The sequence below is a fragment of the Salvelinus alpinus genome, chromosome 9 (assembly GCF_045679555.1).
Source record: "Salvelinus alpinus chromosome 9, SLU_Salpinus.1, whole genome shotgun sequence".
In the NCBI taxonomy this organism is placed as follows: Eukaryota; Metazoa; Chordata; class Actinopteri; order Salmoniformes; family Salmonidae; genus Salvelinus; species Salvelinus alpinus.
The window spans coordinates 18,938,658-18,958,391 of NC_092094.1; the positions used below are offsets into that span (position 1 = coordinate 18,938,658).

General features: G+C 41.6%; 1 protein-coding gene across 20 annotated transcripts in view; it reads right to left on the bottom strand.

The window, feature by feature from the left end:
* Positions 1–19,618, bottom strand: part of LOC139584447 (CCR4-NOT transcription complex subunit 1-like) — a 37,864-nt gene extending 18,246 nt beyond the window's left edge. For 7 of the 20 annotated variants that reach the window (XM_071416310.1, XM_071416307.1, XM_071416309.1 and 4 more), the window contains exons 1-27: positions 19,461–19,618; positions 17,158–17,447; positions 16,164–16,271; positions 15,852–15,950; positions 15,636–15,704; positions 15,465–15,519; positions 11,265–11,468; positions 10,965–11,133; positions 10,730–10,856; positions 10,524–10,634; positions 10,263–10,433; positions 10,002–10,129; positions 9,530–9,890; positions 7,405–7,536; positions 7,145–7,296; positions 5,300–5,471; positions 4,927–5,128; positions 4,699–4,836; positions 4,182–4,306; positions 2,673–2,959; positions 2,457–2,535; positions 2,063–2,296; positions 1,509–1,649; positions 1,221–1,400; positions 1,002–1,118; positions 743–853; positions 49–126 (exon numbers count right to left, since the gene is read on the bottom strand). In XM_071416310.1, coding sequence (XP_071272411.1) covers positions 49–126; positions 743–853; positions 1,002–1,118; positions 1,221–1,400; positions 1,509–1,649; positions 2,063–2,296; positions 2,457–2,535; positions 2,673–2,959; positions 4,182–4,306; positions 4,699–4,836; positions 4,927–5,128; positions 5,300–5,471; positions 7,145–7,296; positions 7,405–7,536; positions 9,530–9,890; positions 10,002–10,129; positions 10,263–10,433; positions 10,524–10,634; positions 10,730–10,856; positions 10,965–11,133; positions 11,265–11,468; positions 15,465–15,519; positions 15,636–15,704; positions 15,852–15,950; positions 16,164–16,271; positions 17,158–17,259 — 3,852 coding nt within the window. In that variant the 5' untranslated portion in view covers positions 17,260–17,447; positions 19,461–19,618. The remainder of the gene's footprint in view (positions 1–48; positions 127–742; positions 854–1,001; positions 1,119–1,220; positions 1,401–1,508; positions 1,650–2,062; positions 2,297–2,456; positions 2,536–2,672; positions 2,960–4,181; positions 4,307–4,698; positions 4,837–4,926; positions 5,129–5,299; positions 5,472–7,144; positions 7,297–7,404; positions 7,537–9,529; positions 9,891–10,001; positions 10,130–10,262; positions 10,434–10,523; positions 10,635–10,729; positions 10,857–10,964; positions 11,134–11,264; positions 11,469–15,464; positions 15,520–15,635; positions 15,705–15,851; positions 15,951–16,163; positions 16,272–17,157; positions 17,448–19,460) is intronic. The other 13 variants (XM_071416314.1, XM_071416312.1, XM_071416300.1 and 10 more) reach the window with 10 other exon arrangements.
* Between the last annotated feature and the right edge of the window lie 116 nt (positions 19,619–19,734).

The following is a 19,734-nucleotide window of genomic DNA, read 5'->3' on the forward strand; positions in this document are numbered from 1 at the left end:
TTTTAGAAACATGGTGTGACGTAGATGAAAGAGAAAGGGTTCCCTGACCTTGAGATCATGCTCCGTATGCAGTTCTGCCAGAACATTCATGATGGCCATCGTCCAGGGATTCTGGGGTCGGAAAATCTGAGGATATTAAATGGCATTTAAGTCAACCTGCTCTTAAAAACATTGAAGACATAATAGCTAGGAAATGTGCCAATACACAAACCCAGTGCTAACAAGTCTAACAAATAAATTACCCAGAGAGCCATTGGTTCCTAAACAAAAACATATAGTATTTTTATTTTAAACAAAAATATTGCACACATACTCTGCACCTCTTTGCTTCTTCTGGAGGTGGGCTTTAATGCTGTCTATACTGGTCTACGTCATCTAGCTCTGACTGGCTCCCTGTCTGCTGCTGTAGGTACTCTGCCTGATGGAACTGGCTCACTTTCTTTTTCTGTGGATCAGTCTTAGGGTCCATTATTTCTCTTGACCATGCGACCTGCCCAAGAAAAACTAGTCTAGTAATAGGCAGGCCTTAGTCAGGGGAAATACCCCAGGCCCAAATATTGTCTGTTGGGTTGGCCGTCTCGCTATTCCTGTCTGCCGGGGATGGCTCAGTCTGTGCTGGGCTCAAGCTCACGGTCACTGAACAATTCGCACTGTCAATGTAAAAGTTTTCCCCTAGAAATTAAAATGTGAATCCAGATGCATATTGATATACTTAAAAATGTTGGTGAGAATGTGGCTTTACCACGCTACGTAAACTGGATTCCAGGACTTTGGCCACAAACGGGACCACATATAGTAGCTCCTGCTGCCCCTTGACATACGCTTCCAACAAGAGGGATTTCACCTCCAAATCCTAACAACAAAAAAAACAACAAAAAAACAGGTTAAACACAAAATACCATCTTGGGTCACAATTACAAACATTTGGTTATTTGTTGGGAGGAAAACCAAATGGAAAGTTTAATACAGGCCAACATTTAAAAATGAGGAAATCTACTCACTGTGTACAGGATGGGCTTGTTTTTAGCCAGAGTGATCATACCAAGCCAGTGACCCAAATTCTTCAGTAGGGATCGATCAGAGAAGTTTGCAGCTGCCTTATCAGAGGTAAGGAGAACCTGTCACATGGAGCGAGAAAAGGTTAGCAATTAAATATCTCTTTATCTGATAAGTTTACAAACTATTGTCCATAAAAGTTGATTAAGTGAATAACTCTTCACCTTGATGTTTCTGTAAGTTTCATTCAGTGCCATTTTGACAAACTCTGGGTTCTTCAGGGTGTCCAGGAAGTTGGAGTACAGGCTGTGGAAGTTGGGCTCAATGCTGACCCTCTTCATGACCAGATACTGAGAGACCCAGGGCATGAACTCCTCTTTGACAGTCTCCTTTAACTCCTCAACCTTGAGAGTTAGATGAAAGTACACATTTATTTTGGCCAAAAACAAGATTCTCAATATAGCATGCTTTTGCAACACCAGGTAGTAAATAAAAATATATCTATGACTGACCTTCTGTGTCATGTTGGATTGTGACAGGTTATTGAAGATGAAAGCAATTTTCTCTTGAACATTTTCTGGGGGTTCCACAATCCTCTCGGTTTGGTCTGTTGCTACTAGAAGTGTGTCGATGTTTGTGGTGTTGATGGAGGGCTGAAATTACAATATACATTCAAAACAAAATGCTGCTTTTCAATATTAGAGGGTCTTCTTGGGAAACCTCAATTCTTAGTGAGCGCATATTTGCCAAACAACCACACTACTGGAGTATTTCTTCAGAGACATAGCTTCACCAACTCATTATTTTAGGCTTGTCACACATTTGTTAAAAATGAAAATATTTCCTGGTGTTTACGTTCCTTTAGTCTTTGTAAACCAAAATGAGTATATCAAATGTGAAAACCAGAGAGCGTTCCTCATAGAACAGTTGTTGCTATTGACACAAACTATGGCAACGCAGGAAAACTCTGATGCATTGGTTTGCTAGAGTCATTTTACATGACCAGAGAAAAACATCGGCATATATATGGTGCAAGTGACTCCCTGATGTTTCCCCAGGTACTCACCGGCACATCCTTCTTGAAGCTGCCAGGGGTAGGCCGGGTGATGGTAGTGGTTTTGGCGACAGTGGTGGTGGTGGTAGCTGTGGTGACCAGTGTGCTGGGCTGTCCAGGCTGGGGGGCTTTGGGAGGCTGAGACTGAGCTTGAGCCAACGCCAGGCTTCCTGGGGTGGTGATGGATCCCTGCATCTTCACCGGAGGGTCCCGTGACTGTTGGCCATACTCGATATACTGCACGCACAGGATATTCGAAAGTGCCAGAGCGAGAGACTTATTTATCATGAAGTAGGATCCGCCCCTCTGGCTAAGGTGTTACGGATATCAGTATAAAAACAAGGAAGATACATGTACAGATGAAGAATGACCGATTGTGTCACAAATATACAGGAAATCCAATTACCTCTTGTAAATGATGGGGGAACTGCAGAAAGTGGCCGATTGAGGCCAAGTGCTGACAATATTGGGGATAGTCCTTCAGTCTAGAGAGGGAAAGATCAAATTAGCCCTACAGCAGTCACAGATCATTTGAATCATACATGCGCAACATTCTTTAGCAACATGCAAATATTCAGTGTGGAATTCCATCAAACATCTGAAGACAGATAATAGTCCATACCTATTTTTGAATCTATCTAGAGCAGCGATTCCAAAGTAATACATTTTGGACCCAAATGGTTTCCTCAAGGCTTCGAGTACATATCGGAGGGCCAGTCCGAGGGCCATGTAGGTGACAAGGCCTTTCTCAATGATCCCCCCGAACAGGCAGGCGGTGATGTGTAGCTCCTTGTCAGGGTACTGGGGGAAGAAGCGGTACTCCTCAAACAAGTTCCTCAGCATACAGTTAAAGACCTCACGCTCTCGCTTGATGGTGGAGTCCTTGAACCTCTGCAGCATCTCCAGCACCTGCAGAGAGAGATGGGCGCCAAGGATTTAGCAGCTGCAAGCTTGATAAACACCGTCACTGGATAACTGCCTGCAACAGCCTGCAGACTAGGGATGTCACAATACCAGAATTTTTACTTTAATACCAGGTTTAGTATCACAATTAGGGTTGTCACCAATTAGGGTTGTCATACCAGTATTGACATACTCAGCGGTATTGTGGTAAGGAAACAAAACAAAGCAGAAATATTGAGGAAAACAGTCCTAACATTGATAACAAGCAGCCTTAAGTGTCAACCAGAATCACATTTATTTTCCAAGCTATAGCACCACTATTTTGCATACAGTCGATTTATTAAAGGACCATAGAGTTCAGCCTGCTTTGTTTTCCTTTTTGACATGGAAAATCAGGTATTGTCCTATCGCGACAACTCTAATCACAATACTCGATGCCAAAACGATACAGAGGCAAAAGAATATAGCGTATTAGCCACTTGCCTTCTGTAGTTAAAATAAGAGAAACAAATAACGAAAATGTGGACAGCCTAAAATCCTTCTACAAAACCATATAAGACAGCATACAAAATAATGCAATACAATTGGATACAGAGAATAAATGTGCTTATCAATGGCCAAATTATATCAATGTTAAAAATAGAATGTTGCCCCTTTAAGCTAGACTCTCTTGAGAAAGTTCTGGCTACAGTAGCCAATACGAATGCTAGATGTCTTTTTGTAGAGATTTCTTTTAGTAAACTATCAACAGTAGCCTATTGCTAATTTGCTACTATTTTCACTATTGAAAGTTGACTTTAGCAAATAAATTTCCCCAAAAGAAAAAAATAAGCTCAGCAAGTGGATTGATGAGCGCTTCTTTTTAGTAATCTGCACAGCTCATGTGTGCCGTGTGAATTCATCAGCTCGGTCAAGTGAAGCGTGGGTGCTTGACTGAACGGCCAATCATATTGCTCAAATATAGCGTGAGTTTTGTGCGGGTAAACTCACTATGACACCAGCAGTTTTCTACAGCAGACTGCAACAGAGCATATAAATGTAATCAATGCGCTGAGAAGTTACTGGCCCAGTCGACAAATTACCAGACATGATCCTGTCAGTCAGTGTACGACACATTTAACCAAAGAACCAAATATGTAGATGTTTTTCATGTTATAGTACCGAAAAATGACCAAAGTTTCAGTGTACCGTGCAACACTACTGCAGACCATTTTATTCAGAAACTAACCTCATCCACAGACATGGTGGGGTGTGGGGGGTGGTTGTAGATGCGCTGGAAGTAGCTGTTAGCCTCATCGTCAATCTCCTTACTAAAGTGCTGGTTAGCCTCTGGCCACACCTGAGATAGGTCAGCTGGGAAAAAAGGCGATAGACCAAATCAAACAATACTGCCAAAGAAAACCCTTCAGAATCATTTCAATATTGTGATGAAATGCAGCAAATAAAAAAAACATTTGAAGAGCAATTTCACCTTAAGACTTTACACTATCAATGGAATAAACACCAGACAAATAAACATTCAATTAGAAGCATAATAATTTGCGTTTAGTGGCAGACTGACCTGTATTTCCTCTGACTCAATGTGTGAAAAACTGTTTCTTCCCAGATCATACTCAATATTTTTTAGATGAGAACTGTTAAAGCATTTGTAATTGATTCAAGTAAACCCTCATTACTTCAAGAGGCTATTAGGAGATATTAAGAATGTTTTCAGAGGAAATACACTCAGTCACACCACCACTTACAGGCCATCTTACTCTGCTGAAAGGTGGGCGGATTCAGGCCTGGTGTGCTCATCTTCCTCGTCCCAAACGGATCACTGCTCACCGCTGGCATTCCAAGACCAGAACCAACACCAGAGCCAATGCCTGATCCCAGCGGACCTAGACAAAAGAAAAACGTCCCACTTCAGTCTTCCATATAGTGTAATCAAAACACTGAGCAAATATCTATGGCACGTTCTCTCCTCATACCTGGGTTACCTAGCTGTGAAGAGAGACTTCCAATCCCCCCAAATGGTGTGCTGGGGTTGGACAGTGCAGGGAAGGCCTTAGCTGGGGACTGGGGGTTGCTGAAAGCAGAGCCCAGCGGGGTGGGAAAGCCCTGCATACTCTGTGTGTGAGAGGTGGCAGAGCTGCCCAGGTTGAGGGAGCCCATGGCTGTCAGGGGATCCATCTAACACACAGAATGGAACAGCAGGTTGAGCAACCTGCCTTTCAGGCTAATGTTCACAATTATAATGTTATAAGACAAAACAATTGAATCAAATTTAAGGAATAATGAAAGTAATGCTTCTAGCTGATACACATTCCCCAAATAAACAGTGTTAGATAAAACGCTCTTCACCTGGAGAGGAGACACCGACACTTGCACAGGGGAAATTGCATCAAGGCTGCTGGTGCTGGGAGCACGTCCCTTTGGCATGACCCCTGGTGGCGGCTGGCGGGCTTTGTTCATGACGTTGCTACAGTTGGCAGCCATGGTCAAGATAGTCTCGGAGAGCTCTTGAGAGACGCTCCTGAAAAAAACACATTTAACATATACATACACCAAATAAAGAAACGTACCCTTTTCAGGACCATGTCTTTCAAAGATAATTCGTAAAAATCCAAATAACTTCACACAGATCTTCATTGTAAAGGGTTTAAACACTGTTTCCCATGCTTGTTCAATGAACCATAAACAATTAATGAACATGCACCTGTGGAACGGTCATTAAGACACTAACAGCTTACAGACGGTAGGCAATTAAGGTCACAGTTATGAAAACTTAGGACACTAAAGAGGCCTTTCTACTGACTGAAAAACACCAAAAGAAAGATGCCCAGGGTCCCTGCTCATCTACGTGAACGTGCCTTAGGCATGCTGCAAGGAGGCATGAGGACTGCAGATGTGGCCAGAGCAATAAATTGCAACGTCCATACTGTGAGACGCCTAAGACAGCACTACAGGGAGACAGGACGGATAGCTGATCGTCCTCACAGTGGCAGACCACAGGATCGGTACATTCGAACATCACACCTGTGGGACAGGTACAGAATGGCAACAACTGCCCAAGTTACACCAGGAACGCACAATCCCTCCATCAGTGTTCAGACTGTCCGCAATAGGCTGAGAGATGCTGGACTGAGGGCTTGTAGGCCTGTTGTAAGGCAGGTCCTCACCAGACATCACCGGCAACAACGTCGCCTATGGGCACAAACCCACCGTCCACAGGACGGACCCACAAACCCACAGGACTGGCAAAAAGTGCTCTTCACTGACGAGTTGTGGTTTTGTCTCACCTGGGGTGATGGTCGGATTCGCATTTATCGTCAAAGGAATGAGCGTTACACTGAGGCCTGTACTCTGGAGTGGGATCGATTTGGAGGTGGAGGGTCCATCATGGTCTGGGGCGGTGTGTCACAGCATCATCGGACTGAGCTTGTTGTCATTGCTGGCAATCTCAATGCTGTGCGTTACAGGGAAGACATTCTCCTCCCTCATGTGGTACCCTTCCTGCTTATCCTGACATGACCCTCCAGCATGACAATGCCACCAGCCATACTGCTCATTCTGTGCGTGACTTCCTGCAATATAAGAATGTCAGTGTTCTGCCACGGCCAGCGAAGAGCACGGAGCTCAATCCCATTGAGCACGCCTGGGACCTGTTGGATCAGGGCCATTCCCCCCAGAAATGTCCAGGAACTTGCAGGTGCCTTGGTGGAAGAGTGGGGTAACATCTCACAGCAAGAACTGGCAAATCTGGTGCAGTCCATGAGGAGGAGATGCACTGCAGAACTTAATGCAGCTGGTGGCTACACAAGACACAAGACACTGACTGTTACTTTTGATTTTGACCTCCCCTTTCTTCAGGGACACCTTATTCAATTTCTGTTAGTCACATGTCTGTGGAACTTGTTCAGTTTATGTATCAATTGTTGAATCTTATTATGGTCATACAAATATTTACACATTAAGTTTGCTGAAAATAAACACAGTTGACAGTGAGAGAACGTTTCTTTTTTGGCTGAGTAAAAAAAAAAAAAATAATTCTAGATGAATATGACCTTTGTAGATAACAATACAAGATAAGTTGAAATTAAATTATCTATGAAACTAGACCTTTTGGCACCATACAACATGACTGAGTAATGAAAGAGCAAATTTGATCATAGGCCCCATGATTCGAGCTCTGGTAGGTAAACCCACCCAGCACAGGACTGCAGACAACCCAGCATGGTAGCCATCGTTTCCGGGGGAAGGAGGGCGCTTTTGGGCTGGTCCTTTTCTAGGGCCAGACCACCAATGATAGAGGGACAACGTCTCTTCAGGAACGTAACACACGCCTGGATGAAGGGCTCCTAGAACAGCAAACAGGTCAATGACTCATGTACTAGATCCCAATAACTTCTTATAGCAAAGTGTATGTATAGTGGTTGTAATTGCTGAAAATTAAAGGCTCAACTCACACCACTCACCCCATGCTCTCGGATTTTGTCAGTCAGCCATTTGTCAAGTTTGAGGTATTCACGGCGAGAGGCAAGTGCAGCAAGGTCAATAACGAAGGCAAATGGAGTACCATTTAGCAGCATAGATAGAGACTGAAAAACAAGAGGAACAGTTTGGATATTGCAAAAAACCATTTGCACAAAGTAGCCTTATATAGTGTACAAAATCAAAAATGTATCTTTTGACCAATGGATAAAACGTGTTAATTATGTAGATAATCCTAAGAAAACCAAATGGTCCCAAACTCATGTCACTATCATAATCCATTCAAAACTTAATGGAGTTTCTACCCTTGTAGGATGGTCAAAATTAGGGCAACTAAATCAATGAAGGCCAGAGAAAAAAAAGGTAATAAATCAAGAAAATAGCATTGCATCAGTAAGGCTGGATTGTGTGCGAGGATTAAAGGGATACCTCTGGATTTTGGCAATGATGCCCTTTATACTGAACAAAAATATAAAACGCAACATGTAAAGTGCTGGTCCTGTGTTTTACCAGCTGAAATAAAAGATCTCAGAAAGGTCTCATACGCACAAAAGCACCTCTAAAATGTTGTGCACAATTTTGTTTCCATACCTGTTAGTGAGCATTTCTACTTGGCCAAAATAACCCATCCACCTGACAGGTGTGGCATATTAAACAGCATGATCATTACACAGGTGCACCTTGTGATGGAAACAATAAAATTACATTTACATTTAAGTCATTTAGCAGACGCTCTTATCCAGAGCGACTTACAAATTGGTGCATTCACCTTATGATATCCAGTGGAACAACCACTTTACAATAGTGCATCTAACTCTTTTAAGGGGGGGGGTTAGAAGGATTACTTTATCCTATCCTAGGTATTCCTTAAAGAGGTGGGGTTTCAGGTTTTCAAATTTCAAAATGCACCTAAGATGTGTCAGATGTCTCAAGTTGAAGGAGCATCCAATTGGCATGCTGCCTGCAGGAATGTCCACCAGAGGCGTTGACAGAATTGAATGTTAATTTCTCTACCATAAGCCACCCCCATAATTTTAGAGAATATGGCAGTATGCCCAACTGACCTCACAACCGCAGACCACGTGTTACCACGCCAGTCCAGGACCCCCACATCAGACTTCTTCAAATGCGGGATAGTCAGACCAGCCACCCAATGAAACTGATGGGCCTATGCCCCCCACAGGTCCACCCATGAAATTCATAGATTAGGACCTAATGAATTTGTTTGTTGATTGATTTCCTTATATGAATGAACTGTAACTCAGTAAATCTTTGAAATTGTTGCATTTATATTTTTGCTCAGTATACTTCCCCAGTCAGATGAACTTGTGGATACCATTTTTATATGGCCGTGTCCAGTATGAAGAAAGTTGGAGGTAATTTCGCAAGCCAAGTTTAACTAGTGTTAGCACAATGACATTGTATCTGCTAGCTGACACGATGCTATTTTCCTGAATTTCCCCCCCCATCTGGTCTCCACTGATTTAGTCACCCTAATTTCAACCATCCTACAAGGGTAAAAACAATTAAGGTAAGAGATATCAATTTTGAGACATGACATGTAGTATTTTCATATTTTAGTGTACACTGTTCATATTCATGCGAAGTTCCTGTATATATATATAAAAAAAAAGAAAGAAGACTTCTCACAAAAACAAGAGTATCTCTGAAATGTCACCGGAGCACTGAGCTTTTTAGTTTCAAAACATTTACATTTATTTCAGCTCGGGTCATGTAATTTTGCTATTTGCGACCCGCAGAAACAACTTGGAAGACGAGGACCATAAAATATAAAATTCTCAAACGTGTAGGCAATAAAGCTGCACCGCTCCTACAGAGCTTGATGCTTATTATCGGATGTATTAGGTTACAAAATCTGACTTTTTGGATATGTTAACGATATGTTAGGGAAAGACCAGGCTGAACAATTCAGAACATGAAGAATCAATTGTCTTGGTAAAATGTATTTTATAACATAAGAAAGTGAAATGCCATCAACAAAATGCGTTTTAACCCACTGGGCAGAATGGGTGAACACCATACCTTCACAAAACTATACCACATTTCCTGAAGAAAACCCACGGATCCCTCCCTACCTACCTTCAAGTCCTGGGCCACATCCAGGATGCGGGACAGCTTGGCCTGGTCGTACTGCTCCCCTCTCATGTACCACTCAGCCATAGAGTGCATAATCAGCTGACGGATAGAGGGGGACTGGCCCTGTCCATGCCAGGCGTAGTGTAAGATGATAGCAGAGTTGGGGTGGTTGCCCAGGAAGATTGGCATGAGGGTGGAGATGAGCTCGTGGCGCAAGGTGTGCCAGGAGGTGCTTATCTGCAGCAGTGCCAGCACCAGCATGTCAGGACAGTGCTTGATGGGAAAGCTGAAGAGCTGCTTTACCTGCTCGTACTGGCCCACCTCAGAGAGGCGCAGGAGGCTTTCCACCAGGTCCAGGCTCTTCCTGTGAGGCGAAAATCACAAATAAAGTATATCAAATGGCATGACATTGTTCTAATAATTAATGTAAAGGAGTACCTGGTATTGTGGAGGTCAGGAGAACTGTTTTACGTACCAGGTGGCTATCTCTCGGTTATCGTCCTCAGGTGGGGCCTTCAGTATGTCGATTGCTACGGTGTGGCAGGGGTAGTCAGCAAAGCAGAACACATCTGGGCTCATGAGGGAGTGCTGGATGAATGACAGCTGGTAGAGAGTGATAATGGTTAAGAGGGCTGAGGAGAGGAGTTCATTGATGTGAAAGGAGTGTGTTACCTATGGAAATAAGACCAAAGTGTTGTGTCTTGTCACTTACATAAACCTGACCCATTCTCCTTACCTGTCCTTCAGCATGCTTCCAGGGCCGGTAGATTAGGTCGACAGGGAACACCTCCATGCCCAGGCCCCTCTGGATCCCATACACCACCATCTGCAGTCCCTTGCTGTCCCGGATTATGAAGCCAGGGTGATCGAGCTCGTAGGTCACCTCTTTAAAGTTCAGATTGGGGTTCTAAAATATAAAAAGGACATTTCCTGTACAAACTGCAAAACATGAATGGCCAACTGAAGGGGAATAACATGTAATGCCACTATAACTTACAACTTCTTTGACCACATCAATTAGAACTTCTACATTCCAGGTGTGCGCCTGAGATCCATCACTTTTGTCCTTTCCATCGCTCCAAATGCCACTGCCCGGAGCCGAGATGGACTGAGAAATAAAAAATAAAAACAATAGTATACTTAGAGAGCAATGCCATTTTTTTTAACAGATCTTCAGTAAGTTACCATCAGGTCAACCCTCACCTGTAGGGGGATTCCATCAGACAAGCCAGAGTGGGTGCGAGCCATCATCCCCAGGACCCTGGCCACCTGGCTGGCAGTAACCTCTCGCACCCCATACTGTAGGATTATGTTGCGGCATTCATCGAGACTTAGAATGAAAGACAGACAATACATTAACAGTGGTCATGCATGACGTCAAAAACTACTGAATTAATTACATTTGTAATGGGCATTTCAGTTGCTAAATAACAGTCACCTTGCACAAAAGCCATAGCCAACTTCCTGCATGAACTCTGCGAGAGAACTCTCCATCATGGTCTTGGCTAACTCTCCCGAGTCTGGCAGAATCCTGTCCATCAGAATGTCCCGTTTTTCAGGGTATAGCAGTGGTGCGAGCACCACAGGGCAGCGCTCCTGCGGGAAATCTGAACCAGAATATTTAATTGATGGGGCAACATGTACAAAACGACCAGATTGCTGTGAATGAAGGATTCAGAGTTTGTGTTACTTCTGGAAATAAACATTTCCTTTCAAGTAGTACGTCTATGCCCCTCACCTCTACACAGTGTCTTGAGGAACGCTTCAATCTGCTCTTGTCCGACCCCGCTGGCTCCCTTCTGGCCAAACAGAAGATGGGAGAGGAGCAGGTGCAGGACCTCTATGGCAATATCTTGGAAGCCACCTTCCTGGTTTCCTCCAAGGTCCGCGTCCACGTACGAGCGGAGGAGGTCCGGGAGCCTTTGTTTGACGAACTGCGCGGCTAAAGACAAAATGGGGAAATATTTCAAATAAATACTTTTAAGGATGAAACGGTTACCGGTTTCACGATAAACCACTGTAAAATACCCGACGACTAGTATTACTGTTTTACATTTTAAATCACCATTAAAACCATGTTTGATTACCACGGTTTGAAAAATTCACAGTAAATACTGTTCTGCATCAACCAAAGTTAGCAACAGTCTGACGCAGGCACAGCATGCAACATGGGTTTTGTTTTGTGTGAAAACATGGCAGAAGGCAGTGACAGCGCTCGGGAGATTTTTCAGCCTTCTAAGAGGACCAAATCTGAAGTGTGGTAGTATTTTGGGTTTTACAAGAGTGCTGAGGGAAGCTTAATCGAAGATGGTCACCCTGTCTGCAGAACATGCAAGGGACTGCAGATGGTGGTGTATGGGAGCCAGAGGGGCCTGGGCATGGAGGTGTTCCCTGTTGACCTAATCTACCGGCCCTGGAAGCATGCTGAAGGACAGGTAAGGAGGAGAATGGGTCAGGTTAGGAGGAGATTGGGCCAGGTTTATGTAAATGACAAGACACTCAACACTTTGGTCTTATTTCCGTAGGTAACAAACTCCTTCATTCACATCAATGAACTCCTCTCCTCAGCCCTCTTGACCATTATCGCTCTCTTCCAGCTGTCATTCATCCAGCACTCCCTCATGAGCCCAGATGTGTTCTGCTTTGCTGACTACCCCTGCCACACCGTAGCAATCGACATACTGAAGGCCCCACCTGAAGACGATAACCGAGAGATAGCCACCTGGTACGTAAAACAGTTCTCCGGACCTACACAATACCAGGTACTCCTTTACATTAACACTTCAAATCTCTTGAGGCATCTTCAGGACCACCACCCACTACTTTATAGCGAATGTAAGCCAACTTTTAGCTCAATGCATGATGTGGGGGAAAACGACATGGTTTGTCTGTCTAACTTGCTAATAGCTTGTCAATAATGTAAACTGAAGCTTTCAGTATTACCTACTCTTGTAAAAACACTACACGTTGTTCTGCTGCTGTATGCGTCATGTGTCTGCAGACTATTCGCCCATTGCACACGATAACATGTTATGTAGTTTAGTAACCCAACCAACATATTTTGTTCATTTAAAATCCGGCAGTTGTCGACTTGGTTGTAAAGGTGTTCCAACAGGAGAAACACTATAGACTCCTATACGGTAGTGTCCCACCTGGCCAACATCCGGTGAAATGGCAGAGCGTCAAATTCAAATTACTATAAATATTAAACTTTCATGAAATCACAAGTGCAATACATCAAAATAAAGCTTAACTTGTTGTTAATCCAGCCAAGGTGTCAGATTTCAAAAAGGCTTTACGGCGAAAGCAAACCATGCGATTATCTGAGGACAGCGTTCAGCACACAAATGCATAAAAAACATTTTCAACCAGGGAGTTGCGACACGAAAGTCAGAAATAGCGATATAATATATGCCTTACCTTTGAAGATCTTCTTCTGTTGGTACTCCAAAAGGTCTGTTACATTACAAATGGTCCTTTTTTTCGATAAATTCCTTCTTTATATCCATAAAAACTCAGTTTAGCTGGCGCGCTTCAGTCAATAATCCACTCGGTTTCCCTCCGTCAAAATGCATACAAAATGAATCCCAAACGTTACCAATAAACTTCTCCAAACAAGTCAATCAACGTTTATAATCAATCCTTAGGTACCCTAATACGCAAATAAACAATTAAATTTAAGACAGAGAATCGTTATTGTCTTTACCGGAGATAAACAAAAAGAACGCGCTCTCGGCCATGCGCTTGGAAACACTACAGACAAAATGGGAACCATTTAGAAAAACTACAACTTCTCTCATTTTCCCAAAAAAACAGCCTGAAACTCTTTCTAAAGACTGTTGACAGACATTGAAATCAGTTTTTTAATGGTTTGTCCTCGGGGTTTCACCTGCCATTTGAGTTCTGTTATACTCAGACATTATTTTAACAGTTTTAGAAACTTTAGAGTGTTTTCTATCCAAATCCAATTATATGCATATCCTAGTTTCTGGGCCTGAGTAGCAGGCAGTTTACTTTGGGCACGCTTTTCATCCGGACGTCAAAATACCGCCCCCTATGCCAAAGAAGTTAAGACTCATTTGTATTTATGTAAATTGCGCATGGGGTCATTGCATATACTCAAATGCAACACAGAAGATACACAGTCTTAACTTCTTATGGCTGGGGGGCAGTATTGAGTAGCTTGGATGAATAAGGTGCCCAGAGTAAACTGGCTGCTACTCAGGCCCAGAAGCTAAGATATGCATATTATTAGTAGATTTGGATAGAAAACACTGACATATCTAAATCTGTCTGAACGATGTCTGTGAGTATAACAGAACTCATATGGCAGGCAGAAACCAGAGGAAAAAATCCAACCAGGAAGTTGGAAATCTGAGGTTTGTAGTTTTTCAAGTCTTTGCCTATTCAAGAAACCGTGTAAAATTTGGTACGATTGCACTTCCTAAGGCTTCCACTAGATGTCAACAGTCTTTAGAACCTTGTTTCAGGCTTCTACTGTGAAGGGGGAGAGAATAAGAGCTGATTGAATAAGAGGTCTGGCAGAACGCCATGAGCTCAGTCTCGCCCGTGAGAGTTAGCTGCGTTCCAATGTAAACAGATTTTTGGATATAAATATGAACTTTATTGAACAAAACATACATGTATTGTGTAACATGAAGTCCTATGAGTGTCATCTGATGAAGATCATCAAAGGTTAGTGAATAATTTTATCTCCATTTCTGCTTTTTGTGACTCTTTCTGTGACTAAGCGCTGACCTAACATAATCGCATGGTATGCTTTCGTCGTAAAGCCTTTTTAAAACCGGACACTGGTGGGATTAACAACAAGTTCATCTTTAAAATGGTGTATAATACTTGTATGTTTGAGGAATTTTAATTATGAGATTTGTTTTTTGAATTTGGCGCCTTGCACTTTCACTGGCTGTTGTCATATCGATCCTGTTAATGGGATTTCAGCCATAAGAAGTGAATAATAATAATAATAATAACGGCAATAATAATACTACTGCATTTACTATTCCCTTGTTTACGTAGTGGGCGTGCAGCAGGCAAACCCAGTGATGCACCTGGTCCCTCATCTAGTTGTGACAGACAATCGAGCAAGCATTTATTAAGTCAGGGTGCTTATGCACCCACATCAAAAAATGCTCAAGACCTCACTCCAGTCTTTTCATATTACATTGCAAAGGACATGGTGCCATTTCAAATTTTTGAGACCTGGCTTTCTGAGGCTGATAAAGGTTGGCGTGCCTCACCACAAAGTGAGTGCTGCTAATTTTGTTGTTTGTTTATTTGATTTGCTTAATTTAGGATGTGTTCATTTAAACCTGCACTAGGGAAGCTTACTTCATGGCCACATGGTGCCATCTTTAATGTTAATGTTATTATTTTTCAAGTTTATGCACACAAAAAGTACACAGTGCTGCTAATTTTATTTGTTGGTTTTCAATATAAAACTTGGTGAAATGATTTAAGTGTGTATGTATCAGTACTTTTGAACATTTCCAGCACATTTTAACAATACCGCGATAATACTGATAACCGTGATAATTTTGGTCACTATAATTGTGATATGAAATTTTCATATAGTTTCATTTCTAGACTTCTATAACAGATGTCAAGCTGCTTGCTTAGAGTGTACGGCTTCCTCCTGATTCAGCTCACAGAGGCTTGAACACAGGACCTCCGCCTTTTTAGCACACGTGACTGGCCCTTGCGAAGCATCTTTTTAACAGCTGTGCCATGCGAAAAGCGAACTATTTTGCAGCCCATGTAGGGACACCTCAGGCTAAGGAGTGTTTCACACATTTCCATGTGCTACACTTGGACACCTTGATAACAGAATAACTCATGTGACCCCCCCATACAGATAAAACATTGCATGTTTTCAAATCAGCAGGTATAGTCAAATTATTAAATATAAAACTGAGTTTACCAAAACCACGAAGGTCTGCGTTGCACGAATTCAGCAAAGCAAGGCCAAATATAACCTTAGGGGGAAAAAAATAAAGATTTATGTAGACTCAAATTGTTTGGCATATTATTTTTAAACACCACAATAAAAACCACCATCTGATAACATACATTTCCATATTACTTTACTTACTTCTTGAACCTTGCTTAGCTTGAGAACTTTACTCAACTGAGTAAACAAGTGGGTGGAAGGCTTCAAACTCTGAAAATGATAAAGTTTTAGAAAACATTACAGTTATTCTGATGCAGACACTAATATTGGCACGAGGTCTAATGTATTTTATAATATTTTATGAATGGCAAAATTATTTTACAAAGATAGGTGAGAAAATAAGCACATATCTCCTACCTTCTGGTAGTGCAAGGGATTGTCGATTGTGTAGCAGAGTGTTGAAATAAAATTTGGCTTTGAAATCAGTGAAACACACTCCTGGATCAGAAACTGTGTCTTGGTCAAGTGGGCAAACGAAGGTAAAAGGGAGAAGAGGGTACATAACAGAACAGGTTAAGGACAAAATAGGAAAGCAGAGTCACTTTCTAAAATAATAAAGGCAAGATAGACAATACCAATGACGATCAGGAAATTTAAAGAAACCCTTAGTCCTCATGGCTAAAATCTGTTTAGCAACTGGTGTATTGAGTATTACTAATCAGAAATTACCTGATGGAAATCTTTGCCACTGCTTTTACCATCGCCACTGAAATCCACATGGGAGAAAAGACAGCGTAATAAATGCCTGTCTGCCTCAGGGCCGTGACGATTCACAATCTGTTGGGACAGAACACATTCAACAAAAGAACAAATAACAGGTTAGCCGTCACAGCCACAATATAATTGTCAGACCTAATGCAATTCCAAATCCAGGATTTTTTCTGCATAGAAACATCTTGTTTATTCAGGCCACCTATATCCAAACATTGTTTTTAGTGAAATACATTTTTCGGGGTGGAAAAATATTTTCAGTGTAAACTTTAACTACTAAAATCAGATATAAAGTACGTAAAAAAAGACGATTTATTGTTAAATATGAAAACTATCACTAAAATAAAAGCTAGACAAAAACTATGAATTCAGGAGTATTGATTATGTTACAATGATTGATCATAAGAACAAATAAGGAAATTAGTTTAAACTGCAAAATGTTATCTCGGCTACATAGCTAAATGTCTAGAATTAAGGGAAACTGGCTTTAAAACAAAATCTCCGTCACTAAGATGGGGGGCTTCAATTTTTTTTTATAACCAAGACCCTGACCAAATTAAGCCATGCCGACATTGCTACACACCTTGCCACACCCACCAATTATGGCCATTTTTATACAGAAAAATCCTATGAACACTAGAATCATATTGGCTTTACAATCATTTTGTGATAATCCCCAAGCTGACAAGGTAAAAATTGGTCGTTCAGGCCCCTGAACAAGGCAGTTAACTGTTCCTAGGCCGTCATTGAAAATAAGAATTTGTTCTTTACTGACTTGCCTAGTTAAATAAAAGGTCAAATAAAAAAATAAATTTGAATGCATGTACATTTCAAAATCTACTTAATTATAGCCCTTCAAACGTCTGAAAAATGTGTGTACTGCTTTTTAGTGGCAAAACTACAAAAAGACAGAAAAAGACAATTTGTGAGCCTAATACCACATGCTACTCACATGTTGTATTTCCTGCTGGCTGGCTCTGTAGTTTTTCTTAGTTAAATTGTCCACCAAGTAGCTGATTTGAGACAAAGCCAGCGAGAGCGAGTCAAGATTCATTGCTGGTTGGGGCGGAAGCAGGCGGCCGTGCCCGGCGCAAAATCACCATTATTCCCCTTTAGTCACTTCAGTGATAGGTTACTTCTGCCCCCCCCCCCCAAGGTGTGAAAATGTTTTACAACAAGCTACTTCTATCAGTGGATCTTGATGCAAGGTAAAGTCCCTCAGTGCAACATCAAGTTCAGAATCTGAAAATAGCCAAGAGAGAAAACTAGTTAATACAGATGCACATAAAAACAGTACAAAATCATTGAGCAAATACTACATAGTAGGTAGCCTAGTGGTTAGAGCATTGGGCCAGTAACCGAAAGGTTGCTAGATCAAATCCCTGAGCTGACAAGTTACAAAATATGTTGTTCTGCCCCCCCTCATTGTAAATAAGATTTTTTTCTTAACTGACTTGCCTAGTTAAATAAAGGTTTAAAAATGTATATATATATATATAAATAGTCATATGATAAACTGGGGTTGTAAATACCAAAAGTGCAGTGTACAACTGCCATGGGAAAAGAGCCTCATTGCCCACAAAAAATAATGGGGTAGGCTTCCAGGCCTACTACTCGCCTGGTATAATCCTGATTCACACACCACCGCAATACTAAAAATATATACGTTTTTTTTAACCAGGTAGGCCAGTTGAGAACAAGTTCTCATTTACAACTGCGACCAGGCCAAGATAAAGCAAAGCAGTGCGACAAAAACAACAGAGTTACAAACAAACGTACAGTCAATAACACAAAAGAAAAATATAAACATCTATGTAAGTTAGTGTGTGCAAGTGTACAAGAGTAGGGTGGTAGGCTAACTAAAAAACATCAACAACTAACTTAGTTAATCAGCTACTTCGCAAATTACAGGTAGAAAGTCACCATGACCGAGTTACAACGATGGTCACTGTCTATATGTGAATTTTGCCCAAACAAATGATAAATGTTAGCGAAAGCTATGTCCACAACGTCGGTCTTGTACAGCTACCAAGTTGGGCCTTGACTTGATACACACCCTTTAACCGTTACTACCAGTCCAATCAGCATCGTGTGCGCTGATAATACGGATGATGTCCTATATTTCTCTTCTACACTGACAACACGTGGTTAATCAATGAATAACCAAGCCAAAGTCGTTTAGCTACTTAAAGCGAGTTATATTAATTGCTCACGTAGGTAGCTAGCTATGATTTCAGTGTCCCAGTAATAATGCAAATAAACGTTAGTATTATCTCACTAACGGCAACTAAGTTAACGTTCGCATATTTGTCGTGTGTGTCTCATCTATAAAAAAAAACAATTCAATGTGTTATCGTCCACGTAGATAACGTACTTCGCTAGTATATGTTCACTCAATCTTCGGCAACATCTCGTTAGTTAGCAAACTTCGCTCACGATAGCCATGTTTGCTAGCTGCAGAATATAACTGACCAACTTGGTCCGTTAACGTTAGCAAACGATGGTAACGTTATGTAACTAACGTTAACCATCTGACATCTACTGTTACAAGTCAACTTATCCATTGAGACAAAGAGCTAGCCAGCTAACGTTAGCTAGCCGGATAAGCAAGCACATTGCGTTGCCAACACCAGCTAGCTAAATTAGCAGATGTGGCAAACGTCAGCCAGCTAATGTTAGCTAACGTCAACGCTCAGAAGGCCGTATGTTAGGTTGTTTTTCTGTCGTTGGCTAACTAACGTTAGTTACATTTGTTTACGTTGCAAAGCCAACAATTCTATAAAACACTAGTTAGCTGGTCAATGCACTTGCGATTGATTATTAGTTACGTTATTGTCAATGGAAATAAATTGCCAACAAAGTAACGTTAGCTAAATTACCTAGCAGCTAGGTTAGCTATGTATGTATTACCAGGTACCGTAACTAGCCAACTAGTGTTAGTTAACGTTAACTAGTTCATATAAACGTTAGCATGACAATATTCTCGGAGTGCAGCATCCGCAAACTCGAAATGAGTAAGCCATGTTAAACGTTAATATATGGTGATTTTCACTAACCAACTCTACTTTGAGATGGGACCATCCAACTGTTCCTAGCTGGCTAACTTTAGCCAACGCTACTGAGGTACGCTAGCTTGTCTTTGCTCACGTTAACTACGACGCCTAACGGCTAGTCGCCCACTTTGCTTAGTAATGTGTCCCAATTTTTTTTTAAATACCGTCGATTCTTTGCAATATATTGTTTTTAAAAACTTACCATGGTTCCAAAAATGTATTTGTGATATTCCTTCCTTTTGGGTTGCTCTCCTTCCAATTCGGTTTGATTTTTCAAAATAAAATGGCGACTGTCATCCCCGCGCGCACACAGTGCAGTTTTCACTTTAGTGCTCGAGCCCGGGCTCGCGTCACTATAATTGTGCATGCCATGCTTCCACATGAGCTAAATAGAAAACGAGATCAATTGATAATACATTTATCCTAAATGTACTTGGGCCATGCACCTAATACCATCCACCAAAAATAGTTTGAAT